This window comes from Camellia sinensis, chromosome 13 (assembly GCF_055761805.1).
Source record: "Camellia sinensis isolate YWXY chromosome 13, ASM5576180v1, whole genome shotgun sequence".
Classification (NCBI taxonomy): Eukaryota; Viridiplantae; Streptophyta; class Magnoliopsida; order Ericales; family Theaceae; genus Camellia; species Camellia sinensis.
The window spans coordinates 26,064,447-26,076,114 of NC_138973.1; the positions used below are offsets into that span (position 1 = coordinate 26,064,447).

General features: G+C 37.5%; 1 protein-coding gene across 1 annotated transcript; it reads left to right on the plus strand.

The window, feature by feature from the left end:
- Window positions 1–1,491: 1,491 nt before the first annotated feature.
- LOC114303696 (glycosyltransferase BC10) lies at window positions 1,492–10,313 on the plus strand. Its single transcript, XM_028248843.2, has 3 exons — window positions 1,492–1,695; window positions 1,816–2,618; window positions 9,212–10,313. The coding sequence occupies exons 2-3, from the start codon at window positions 2,091–2,093 to the stop codon at window positions 9,848–9,850; spliced, it is 1,167 nt and encodes a 388-aa protein (XP_028104644.2). The 5' UTR covers window positions 1,492–1,695; window positions 1,816–2,090; the 3' UTR covers window positions 9,851–10,313.
- Window positions 10,314–11,668: the final 1,355 nt, after the last annotated feature.

The following is an 11,668-nucleotide window of genomic DNA, read 5'->3' on the forward strand; positions in this document are numbered from 1 at the left end:
ACTCAAACATGAAATAAAATGCCATCATTTTACAAATAATAATTATATAAATGATTATTTTGATAAAACTACAATTGTAAAAGAGCATACTTGCAAGCGTAGATGGTTAACAACTTATGAATATATATGATATATTAATAAGGCACTCAAGTATTTACGATAAATGACAAATTATATATATAATTAAACGGTCTGGTTCGATTTTGAATTGGAGTTACATTTATATAATCACGGACCGAATCACAAAATACGATTTGTCTATTTTCAAAATTAGGATCAAACTGTGTATTAAAAAAGTAAACCAAATCATGTGATTTGATCTAAATCGGATCGGTTTGTAATTTTTTTATTTTTTTGCTCAATTTACTCAATAGTTTAAGCAGTTTCTGTATAAAATAACCAATAAAATGATCATATATATTTTTATTATTAAGGGGTTTTTTGAGGATGTACTAAATAAGTGGGTCATATCATCTTTCTATTTTTTTAATATGTTTTTTTTATAAAAAATAAATAAATATATTAAATAAATAAATTCCAAAAAACTCCTAAGTAGGACACATGACAACATAGTAGGTACAACTTACTGGATTATTTTCTGAGAGAGAATTGTTCGACAAGGGTAACCCGTACATGTTCGTGCGTGGGAGTGTAAAAATAGCTCGCAGTCTGTGGGCGACCCGAAACCCAACCGTGGCCTAGGGTGGGTTCGACCCGATTAAGCCTAGGACCGAGCCCAACCCAAGATCTTGGGTCGTCATTTTGAAGCCCAGCTTGCCCGTGGACCCGGCCCACCTAGGCCAGCCTAAGGCCCGGCTTGCCCGAGGCCTAGTGTCATTTTTATTGAAAGATAATAAAATTTTGGTGGAAAAAAAAAAAAAAAATGTTCAAGCCCAACCCAAGCCTGAGCCCAGGCCTATGCCTACCTGTCCGGCCCACCCAAGACCCGAATACGGGCCTAAACTTGTACCTAATTTTCTGATTCGTGAGCCGACCCGACTTGAATTTTGACGGGAGCTCACAAGACCCAAGCATTGGCCCGGGTGGACTAGGCCGGACCGGCTAAATTTACACCCTTGTTCGTGTAGAATAGTGGATTTTGTGCTGGAGGAATGTTAGGAATACAAAATTTTCTACCAAATGAATGACCAAATGTCTCACATGAGTGTGCCCCATACTCATGTGAGATATTTGATCATTTATTTAGTAGAAAACCTATTACATTTTCCTTTTGTGCTGTGGTGTACTAGATTGGTGTCGTGTGTTACCAAATCATAAATTTTTATAATATTAATTCTGAAATTTTAAATATTACATTATATTAATTTGTGATGAAATTATATATTTGTAATTGATAAAAGTTAGCAATTTTTTATAAAAAATAAAAAATCAATTTATTTTCTAACCTCAATAATATATAAGTAATATAATTAATTAATAATTAAAAAAATATAATCTTAATCTTCTAATGCCCTTCCTGATATCAATCACACATTTTTCACAGACCCAGCAAAATGATTCCCATAGATATCGTCTCTCTTTCCATTCTTCTCCCGCACTCGTGGGTTGTTTATCTGATCCACTATCTCTGTTTTCTCACTCTCTCAAACTTTCTCACTTTTGACCACGGCCAGTCTTCCCTACCAAAAAAAAGCTAAACTATTCGCTCAAAGTTTGTCTTCTCATCAACTCATGGTACGCTTATCTCTTTGCTTTAAAAAAATCTGATCTTTGAATCTCATGCCCATGATCTGTATGCTTGTATTCAGCACAGTGTGCTAAGGTTGCTTTTTGTTTCTCTTCTTTGAAAAATAGAGTACAATTAGATCCCAAAGTTTTTCTGATGCTAAGAAGGCCTTACTCAACGTAAGTTTAACCCTAGAAAAAATCAAACCCACTTCACTCTTTAGGATGCTCTAAGATGCTATTTGGGAATCTGGGTTTGCTGTATTTGGGAGTAAAGTTGCAAATTTTGAGAAGTTTTGGAATTCGAAATTGTTGTGTGTGTGTGGAAAGGGTTTTATTGGAATTGGAATAGCAGAAAACAAAACACCCAGAAGATAGCTTTTGATTTGGTTTTGTTGTGAAAGATGCAATCTAGGGTAGGGCCAATGGAGGAAGGCAAGGACCCTACTGTTACAGCTAGAACAACTCAATCTAGGGTTTTCCCACAAAGGCTGCTTCAGTTTCTTGCGGCATTCCTGTTATTGTGTATTTGCTTTTCAGTAATTAGTATCTACATGATTCGGTATTTCGGAGTTAATAATGCTGTGGCAGTGGCTACAGCACTGCCAAGTTTCCAACCATGTGTCGTCGAGGAGCCTACTAGTTTAGAACAATGGATCAAGCCTCCATCGAATTTGCTTCACAAAATGACAGACAAAGAGCTCTTGTGGAGGGCATCTTTTACCTCGCGAGTAAAGAAGTATCCATTCGAGAGAGTTCCAAAGATTGCATTCATGTTCTTGACTAAGGGGCCATTGCCATTGGCACCTCTTTGGGAAAGGTTTTTAAAGGGGCACGAGGGGCTATATTCGATCTATATTCATTCACTGCCGTCGTTCCAAGTTGATTTCCCTTCCTCCTCGGTTTTCTACAGGAGACAAATACCAAGCCAGGTATGCAGTTAAATTTCAAAGAAAAAAGAAGTTGTGGATTAAAAGCATGTGCAGTTAATGTTGTAATTTTGATGTTTGTATGTTTCTTAATGCTGTCTCACTTTTTTGTTATGCATAAGCGTATCGTTGTACAAAAGTTCATTTTTATTTGTATAATAAGGTGATATGTGAGCCATTTCTTCTTCTCCCCAGTATGTTGAACTGTTCGCTCAGAAATATGATAATTGCTGATCTTCTTATTTAGGGGTAACTCGATTAGGAAGTGATGCCTCTATATAATTGGCTCTTTCTAACATTTTGGAAGAACTTTTTTTAGGCATATGGCATTTTTTATTTATTTATTTTGTGTGCTTTAAATGGATTGTTCCCCGTCTGGCCTGCATTGGTTGCACTGATGATTGTGATTTTAAATTTGATTTCAGTAGACATGAACTACTATCTCAAACAACTCTCTCTTAGGTTGTCCTCGGTGCTACCATTAGGGGTTTGAGGTTTGATTATAGTATTGTAGTGATACAATCCAAATGCAAATCAAGAATCAAATAGAGAGAGGGAAGACAAATGTCCCAATTAGGGGTAAAAATCCCTAAGGGTTAGAGAGAGAAACCAAGCTCTAGTTCAATCTCAATATATATTCTTTATTCCAAAAACTAAGTACAATGGTTATTACATAACCTATTTATAGACTACAACAAACAAGCTATTTAACATACACCTAATCTATTTATTATACTACATCATACTCTCCCTCTTTAAGAAACTTGTCCTCAAGTTTAAGTAGCAATTAAGTAAACTCAATGTAACACTATTCATGTACCTGGAGATGAGGGATAGGTTTTGCGTTCCCTCGCCCCATTCTCACAGCTTAGCTGTTTGCGATTATATCGAACTTCATCCTTGCATCCTTGGCTCAACAACCATAGGTGTGTCCATGCTCTCTCGCTAACACTTGGATAGACCCCACTTCCAAATCTGTTCACCTCTAACCTGCATACTTGTGCAGAAGAGTACTCATTCTGTCTTAATGAGACCAATGGGCTTGCAAATGACATCTTCCAAAGCAAACTTGAGAAACAGTGACACAATAAGAGGATGGACAATGCATCCAATAGGCAAAACATATGAGAACAATTGATCACGAGCTGGAATTCGGCATTGCACGCGTTCTGTCTTTCCTCCTTTGTCACCAAATGTGAACTGAGCACACAAGAAACAACCTACTCAACTCAAAACAACTTTGTAAAGAGGTATGGAAGAGTCCTAACGACAAACTTCAAATAATATCTTTGAAGCTTTCAAAAATTTCAATGACGGCTTGTGATGCGACAAGTCGTCCACTCATTTGCTTAAACTCATCTCTTTGATTATGAGTTTGATTTGGATTAGCATCATACCCCTTCCGATTAAGAGATTCATCACAGTACCTTCATCTACCTTCATCTAGATTCGCAGCATAAGCCCCGCCAAGTCGAAGAACAAGAACCCAAATTAATTCAACACACAAATTGACTTCGAATTCAACCAGCAATCAAGAACCCAAGTCATTCCCGGTGTTCGTGTGAAACAGTGAGAAATTTCACCAAAGACTTTCGGGCCAATTTCATATCTCACCCCAGCCTTTCTGGATCAATTTCGGATCTACCCCTGGGTGTCGAATGTGGAATTCAACAGTTCAAATTTCTTCGTTGTTCATTCAGATCGTGACGGGTATGCGAATCAAATCAATGGATTCTGAAGAATCTGGTTTAAGTGGAGAAGTGGCAATCAATTCTGAGAAGCCCAACAATCTGGTTTTGATTAGAGTTAGATCGAGATAGCTAGCTTCGAAATTTAGAGATCGCAATGTTCGAATCAAGGACGAATTGAAACCGCAAGACCACCCGTATTTGATTTCGATTCACAATAACCACCCAAGGTTGATTCCGATTTGCTAAATTAGATCGCAAGAACAGATCGAAGTCGGGAGTCTGATTCCAATTCGCTAAATCAGATCACAAGAATAGATCGAAGTTGGGATTCGAATCTACGAAGTCGACTAATGAACTCAACAGCAAAGAACTCCTCAAAAATCGAGATGGAAACTTGATCCAAGAGCAAGGACCCAAGAAGATTCGAATGTTGAATCTCAAGAACTTTTGATTCGAATGTTGAATCTCAAGAACTTCTGAGGATTTTGAATTAGGATCTTCTCGAATCGAAGTGACCCATCCAGGCCATGGTTGTTAAAATTGCGATCCGGATCGTAGGATCGTACGATCGTACGATCCTACTTTGCCAAAACGATCCAGATCGTTGTAGGATCGATGTTAGAACAGGATCGCAAGTAGGATCGTGTAGGATCGCATGGGATCGTATGGGATCGTATAGGATCGTAGGTAGGATCGCAAGTAGGATCGTAGGTAGGATCGTAGATTTTATGATTTTTCACCTTATTTTTAATATGTATCATTTTAATTTTAATTTTTATTTTATTTTTTAATAGAAAGTAGGATCTTATGATTCTCGATCCGATCCTACGATCCGACCCACCAAACCCTCTCACCGATCCTCCTTAGGATCCCGATTTTAACAACCTTGATCCAGGCCTGATTTCGAATCACGATCTTCACGAATCAAAGTCTTCACTTCAGCAATCTTGAAGTAACATGAGTTCGAGATGTGGAATCTTGAGATTTGATTGGGTCTTGAGCTCGGTTATGGAGTGAGACTTCGCGATCTCAATTCAAAAGTGATATCAAGTCAAAATCGAGTCACAAAGGATGATTCACAACATTGATCGCAATAACTTCCGAATCTAGTGTTCTCAGATCACGACTTCGAGAAGGCCACAAATCGTAACAACATAGTCGACTAGGGCTTGCATGCAAGGGTTGTCCCTTCTCTTTGGTTGATGAATTCAGCTTCAATTAGGAACATTTCGATGCAGATCCTAAGCTTTGATACCAAATGATACAATCCAAATGCAAATCAAGAATCAAATAGAGAGAGGGAAGACAAATGCCCCAATTAGGGGTAAAAACCCCTAAGGGTTAGAGAGAGAAACCAAGCTCTAGTTCAATTTCAATGTATATTCTTTATTCCAAAAACTGAGTACAATGGGTATATTACATAACCTATTTATAGACTAGAACAAACAAGCTATTTAACATACACCTAATCTATTTATTATACTACATCATGTAGTTATCATGTTCTCGTACCATGCTAGATTGATACGTATGTATAATTTTCTAACTCTTCCTAAACATGTACAATGGTGAAGATCACATGATGAAAACCATCCTTGTTTGCAGCACTTGTCTTTGAGTAACAGTGCGACTGTTGGATGGTTGAGGTCTGATTTACGTACAATTCTAATTCAGTTTAAGATAACGTTTTTGACACCCCTATGGTAACATTATTTAAGAATGCATTATAATTAATTTTATTATTCACTTAGATGCAGTGTGCTTTAGTTGACTACCTTCTTTTTCTACCAGCAATGACACAAAGCAAAAATTACTTGTTCGCTTCTTTTTCTCTTTTTCTTCTTTTGCTAACTGGAACCATCTCTTCTAATTAGAGAATAGTTTAGGTGTTGCACATGATCCGTCTCCAATGTAGTTCATTCAGAACTCTGTTTTAGTCAGAACAGAAGGGAGATCTAATCACAAAAGGCATCTTCTAGAGGAACATTTGAATACTTTTGCATTTAATGCAGGGAGTTCATATGGGACATACAGTTCATCAAGCAAAATAATACCAGAAAATTTCAAGAAAATATCTGTAGGAAGTTGTGTGTGTAGACACGCCTGTGTGCATGTGGAACAGTTGTGCATTTTCACTTTGCGTGGAGAAGTGTTGAACGATTGGCTCATAAGAGACAATCATTTTAAGAGTTTGGAGATGCCATGTGCTAGGTTGACAACGAGTGTTGGTTATCTCTCTCTCTCTCTCTCTCATGCAGACATTTTTCTCTGTGTTGGAGTGTTGGTGTTGGGTAAGGGAGATGTGAGAATTTGATTTTAGCTTTGTTATTATGTGTTTTGAGAAGGAACGTTAGGCTCTCTTCACCAATTTGACTTCTCTGAATTGGTAATAGTTTGATGAATGTATCAAATCAATTGGATTTGGGCTGAGTCTTCTTTGAAGCTAGATGGAAATATGGTGGTAAAGTAGGGTTGATTCTTTAAGCAAAGGGAGTCTTGGGTGTTCAGAAGGAAATGATGGAGGAGGAAGTACTAGTAAGTAGTTTCATCTGACAAATGTTAGTCTCATTGTGGCAATGATGAGAGGCAGCCTTCTTGGGCAGTGTTTTCTCTGGCCACTTGCCCACACAGAGAAGTTCACTGAAGTTGTCTAGAGCTTTACCTTGGTGTTATTGATAATAATGCTCTTGTATTGAGCATATTACATCACTAGCTGTTAAATTGTGAAATATGGCTTCTGTGAGAGGAATTTTATGTCCATTCTGGTTGATGCTTAGAGGGAGCATAGCATCTGTAGTTTTGCTGCATTAAGGTATAATGATTATATTCATTTTTGAAATTAAGTCCAGATATCATTACCGGGGTCAGGGTACAATAAGTAGAACCATAGAAGGATACCAACAGCTATGGAATTTTCTGCTGACCTGAAATAAGACAGATTCTTAGCAATTACTGATGTGGAGCATGTGGTTCTTGATGATAACTCTAAAAAAATACTCTTTTTTTTTTTTTTTTAAATAAGAAGGGGAAAAAAAAAAACATTTTGAGGAAAGTGGTTAGTGTTGATGGTTCCTGAATCCATTCTAAGGTAAGTAATTTCAGCATGATAATAACTATACTAATTTCCATGTCCAGATTCTGAAATATGTGCTACCTTGAAGAAATATTCCACTTTATAGATATGAAGATAGAGTTCTAGTTTATCTTTTAGTTTGGTACTGGCTTAGATTTATATGGAATATAAAAACTCATTGAATTCATGTATGAGTCACATTTGCCCAGAGGAACAACACATTGAGCTTTGATACTCCAGATGGTGTAGAACCAGTAGGGAAAAGAAAGAGTTGCAGGGAAAGAGAGGAAACAGAAAGGGAAAAGAGGTACATAAGGGGAATTACAGAGACAAAAGAAAAGAAGGGAAGAAGCAGATGAGAAGAAAGGAGGGAGGGTGAGTGAACCTGCCAAAGAGTGAGAAGTAGGAAAATGAATCCTTGATAAATTTAATTATTCCAAATCTGTAATAATCTCACAATACAATCCAACTCTATTTTTATAGATTGTTCCAATAATTCTAATGTAAATGAAATTAAGAAGATCTAATCCTAATTCATTTAGAAAATCTAATCCTAAGAAAACTGTAATAAATAAAATCATAAACAAATTAAAATTTGTCTTCTTTTAAGCTCTCAATTATTGCTTCCTTCAAGATCTCTATCATTCTCCCCTGCTTTGAATTACTCTGCGTGGAGTAAAGGCAGTGATGCTACCAAATAAATCAGGATCAAAGTGGCAAATTTATCCTCAATAATTAAAGCAGCAATAGGGTCTTGATGATTCTTCCAATGCACAAGAGATTGCCAAAAGCCATCATGCAAAGAGGCTACATCACAAATCGCAAGAAGACTCCCAATTTAATCCTCATGTTGGGGTAAAACTGGTGGACACTAAGCAATAGATCCTGGAACTGAAGTATAAGGAACTTTGCCTATAGGTAAAGCTGCCCACAAAGTAGGAAGCTCAAGGAAAACAATTCCTTAACAGTGAAAAACAGTACTAATAGGCATATCTGAAGGCAAATCAAGTAAATATGTGTTAGGTCCGAATGACTTATCTACTGAAGCAACTCTATATAGTTGTGGCTCAAGCTGCAACTTTATCTTAGCAACAACAAATTTAGAGACCAAATTCATGGAACTCGTACTATTCATGTCAACTTTACAAACCTTGTATACATATGATGAAGAAGATAAGGAGAAAAAGAGAGAGGAGAACGGATGTAGCAATAAAGAAGAGAAGAGGTAGGAAAATCAATCCTTGATCATTTCAGTGATGCCAAATCTTATAATAATCACACAAATCAATCCAACCCTTTATTTATAAGATGTTCCAATAATCCTGTAAATGTTTTCAAATATTAATAAGCAGCATTTATAGGTGTGTCTGGCATGTATTTCTTTGATTCATTACACATGATCACAATTTCTTTTAAGGTTTTTTTATTGTACACCTTGTGCATGTGTGGCAAGTTGGCAACAGACAGATTAATGTCCTTGTTAAATAGCATTTCTGTAAATGTATACCATTTTGTGCCTACTTTAGCTGAACACAAACCACAAAATTGGATGAAAAGAAGAATTGTGGTTAAGTGGCTTCTTTGAGATTTATTGACTTGTACTTCTAAGCTAAGCCTAGCCCCTTGAAAATAAGGTGGCATTGATAATGACATCAAGTACAAGTAGACATTTGGGTACTGTTACTATGTTTTCAAATGTTATGCAATAACTGTTCTCTTTAAAGTTTTGAGTTGCCTCAACCAATTTTATACTTCTTTGATTCATTTTGTATACCTATTTTGATTTTGGTTCCTTTAGTTTTGTCAATTTGAAATAGTTCTTCGGTTTGCAGCTATCAGAATGGGGAAAGATGAGTATGTGCGATGCCGAGAGAAGACTTCTTGCTAATGCATTGCTTGATATCTCCAATGAGTGGTTTGTGCTTCTCTCCGAATCGTGCATTCCTCTCTACAACTTCAGTGTCATCTACCATTACATCAAGAAATCCAAATATAGCTTCATTGGCGCATTCGATGACCCCGGGCCATATGGGAGGGGGCGTTATAACCAGAACATGGCACCCGAGGTCAACGTTATGCTGTGGCGTAAAGGGTCACAATGGTTTGAAATTAACCGAAAGCTTGCAGTTTACATTGTCGAAGACACGACGTTTTACCCAAAGTTTGACAAGTTCTGCAAACCCGCGTGCTACGTGGACGAGCATTACTTTCCAACCATGTTGACGATTCAAGCGTCAAATCTCTTGGCAAACAGAAGCATAACTTGGGTGGACTGGTCGAGAGGTGGAGCCCACCCGGCTACCTTTGGAAGAGCAGATATCACTGAGGAGTTCTTGAAGAAAGTTTTTGAAGGTCACAGCTGCCTCTATAACAACCAGCCATCTTCAGTGTGCTTTCTTTTTGCAAGAAAATTTGCTCCAAGCGCCTTGGAACCTTTATTGCTAGTAGCACCCAAGTATTTTGGTTATTGATATTTCAATGAGGACACGGAATTTTTCAAGTGATGGTAGGAAACGCTCCGAGGGGTCCTCCTTGGTTTACATTCAATGAACTCTCCACTGAATGACTTTGGTACTTAAGATTCATTCTTGGTGCCTAGCATGTTGTGAGTTGCTGTCATTGTGATCTAGGTTGTTTCTGTTGTATAATTCTCGGCACTTGCAGCATCATCCACAGTGGATTTTTTTTTGGATGTACAAATACTAGGAATTGAATTGAGTGTCATAAATCGTATTCTTGTATTGGAGGCCAGAGATTCAAATTCTTGTTGGGAGGTCAGAGCCTCTTCTTGTAGTTACAAAAGTTGTAATAGGCCACATTTTCTCTTGAGGGAATTGGAGTGCAGTTGGAAGCGAGTATTGAGAGAGAGCGCTTGAGTTTTGATTGTCTGCCACGGTTGCCCTTTTTTGGTCAATACCAGGTTATGTTGTGAAATTTGATAGTTTCGTTGTGCAATTACATATTTTAATTAAAAAATTAAAAAGTTATTATAAGTTATTATATTATTTTTTTTATATTATTTTTTATAAAAAGTTAAAAAATTATTGAAATAGTATGTTCTTAAGTCTTGGTAACATTTTAAAAATAATTTATTAAAATTTTTACTAAATTTATGCGTACAGAAGGGTTAGCAGATGTAACAAATCTTGGAGAAGTGTTCGTATAAAGGATTTGGAGTTATTTATAAAAAATGGAAGGAATAGGAAGCAGCTATTACCGGACTCCCTTTGTGTATTGGAGGTCAATGACACCGGCGGCCAGTGGATATAGGCGTAGTTACTGTAGTCGTGCACCTTTTAAGACCCAGTATGTTCGCAGACGGTACGTTCAGAATATTTCCCGATTTATTAAGAAGACTAAGAGGGGAGTAAGGAAATTACAGCTATACGATGAACAATTAAGGGACGTTAAGTTTGATAATAAAGGCGTGGCGAGATTACTTAATGATATTGAGTTGGGTAATAAGAGATCTGACCGTCAATCAGACAAGATCGTGGGAGCCTGTTAGCCATATTACATACTTGTCGCAAGGGAGCTTCATGAAGATGGAAACCCTTACCTTCATGCCATGGTTCAATGCACGAAGAAGATTCAAACCTCCAACCCGAGATTTTTCGATCTCACTGGAACCAATGGGAGGATCTTCCATCCAAATATAGAGAAACTCCACTCGCCAACAACAAGTCGACAGTATATACAGAAAGTGGGCGAGTTCGTCGAATGGGGAGAATTTTCATCTAAGGGGAGAAGTCCTTCGAAAAACAGAGACGAACTCTGGAGGGGAATACTTGGCGAAGCAGAAACGGAGGAACAATTCTTTGCTCTCTGTAAAGAAAGATGTCCCACCGATTACGTTACAAAATACCCCCAATTAAAAACATTTTCCAGGAATCATTACAAAAGAGAGAGACCCCTATATACTAGCCCTTTTAATTCATTTTCTTTCTTAAATGAAGAAGTAAAAAAATGGACAGAAAATAATATTTTGTTTGTAAGTCGAAATTGCGTTCAGTACGAGTTATGTCAAAATTGTTCTCTCTCCGTTTGAAGGGAAGACGATTTCCTTAGATTAGGGATACACAAAAATAATATAAACAATTTATATACTGACGAAGAACTCTCCTCCTCCTCTGATAACAGGAACCAGAGCAGAGGCCATTCCGCCCAATCTCCCTCTACCTCGAAGGACCCTCAAGAACAGGCAAAACCGCCTGGGCCAGAAGCCTCGGGCGACACAATTACTTCTCCGGCAGAATAAGCTTCAAGGACTACGACCAAGACGCCGTCTA

Excerpts from the sequence above, each read along its gene's own strand:
- LOC114303696 (XM_028248843.2), top strand. The coding sequence starts at position 2,091 with ATGCAATCTAGGGTAGGGCCAATGGAGGAAGGCAAGGACCCTACTGTT. Across the intron at positions 2,619-9,211 it reads GGAGACAAATACCAAGCCAG|CTATCAGAATGGGGAAAGAT; the intron begins GTATGCAGTTAA and ends TTCGGTTTGCAG.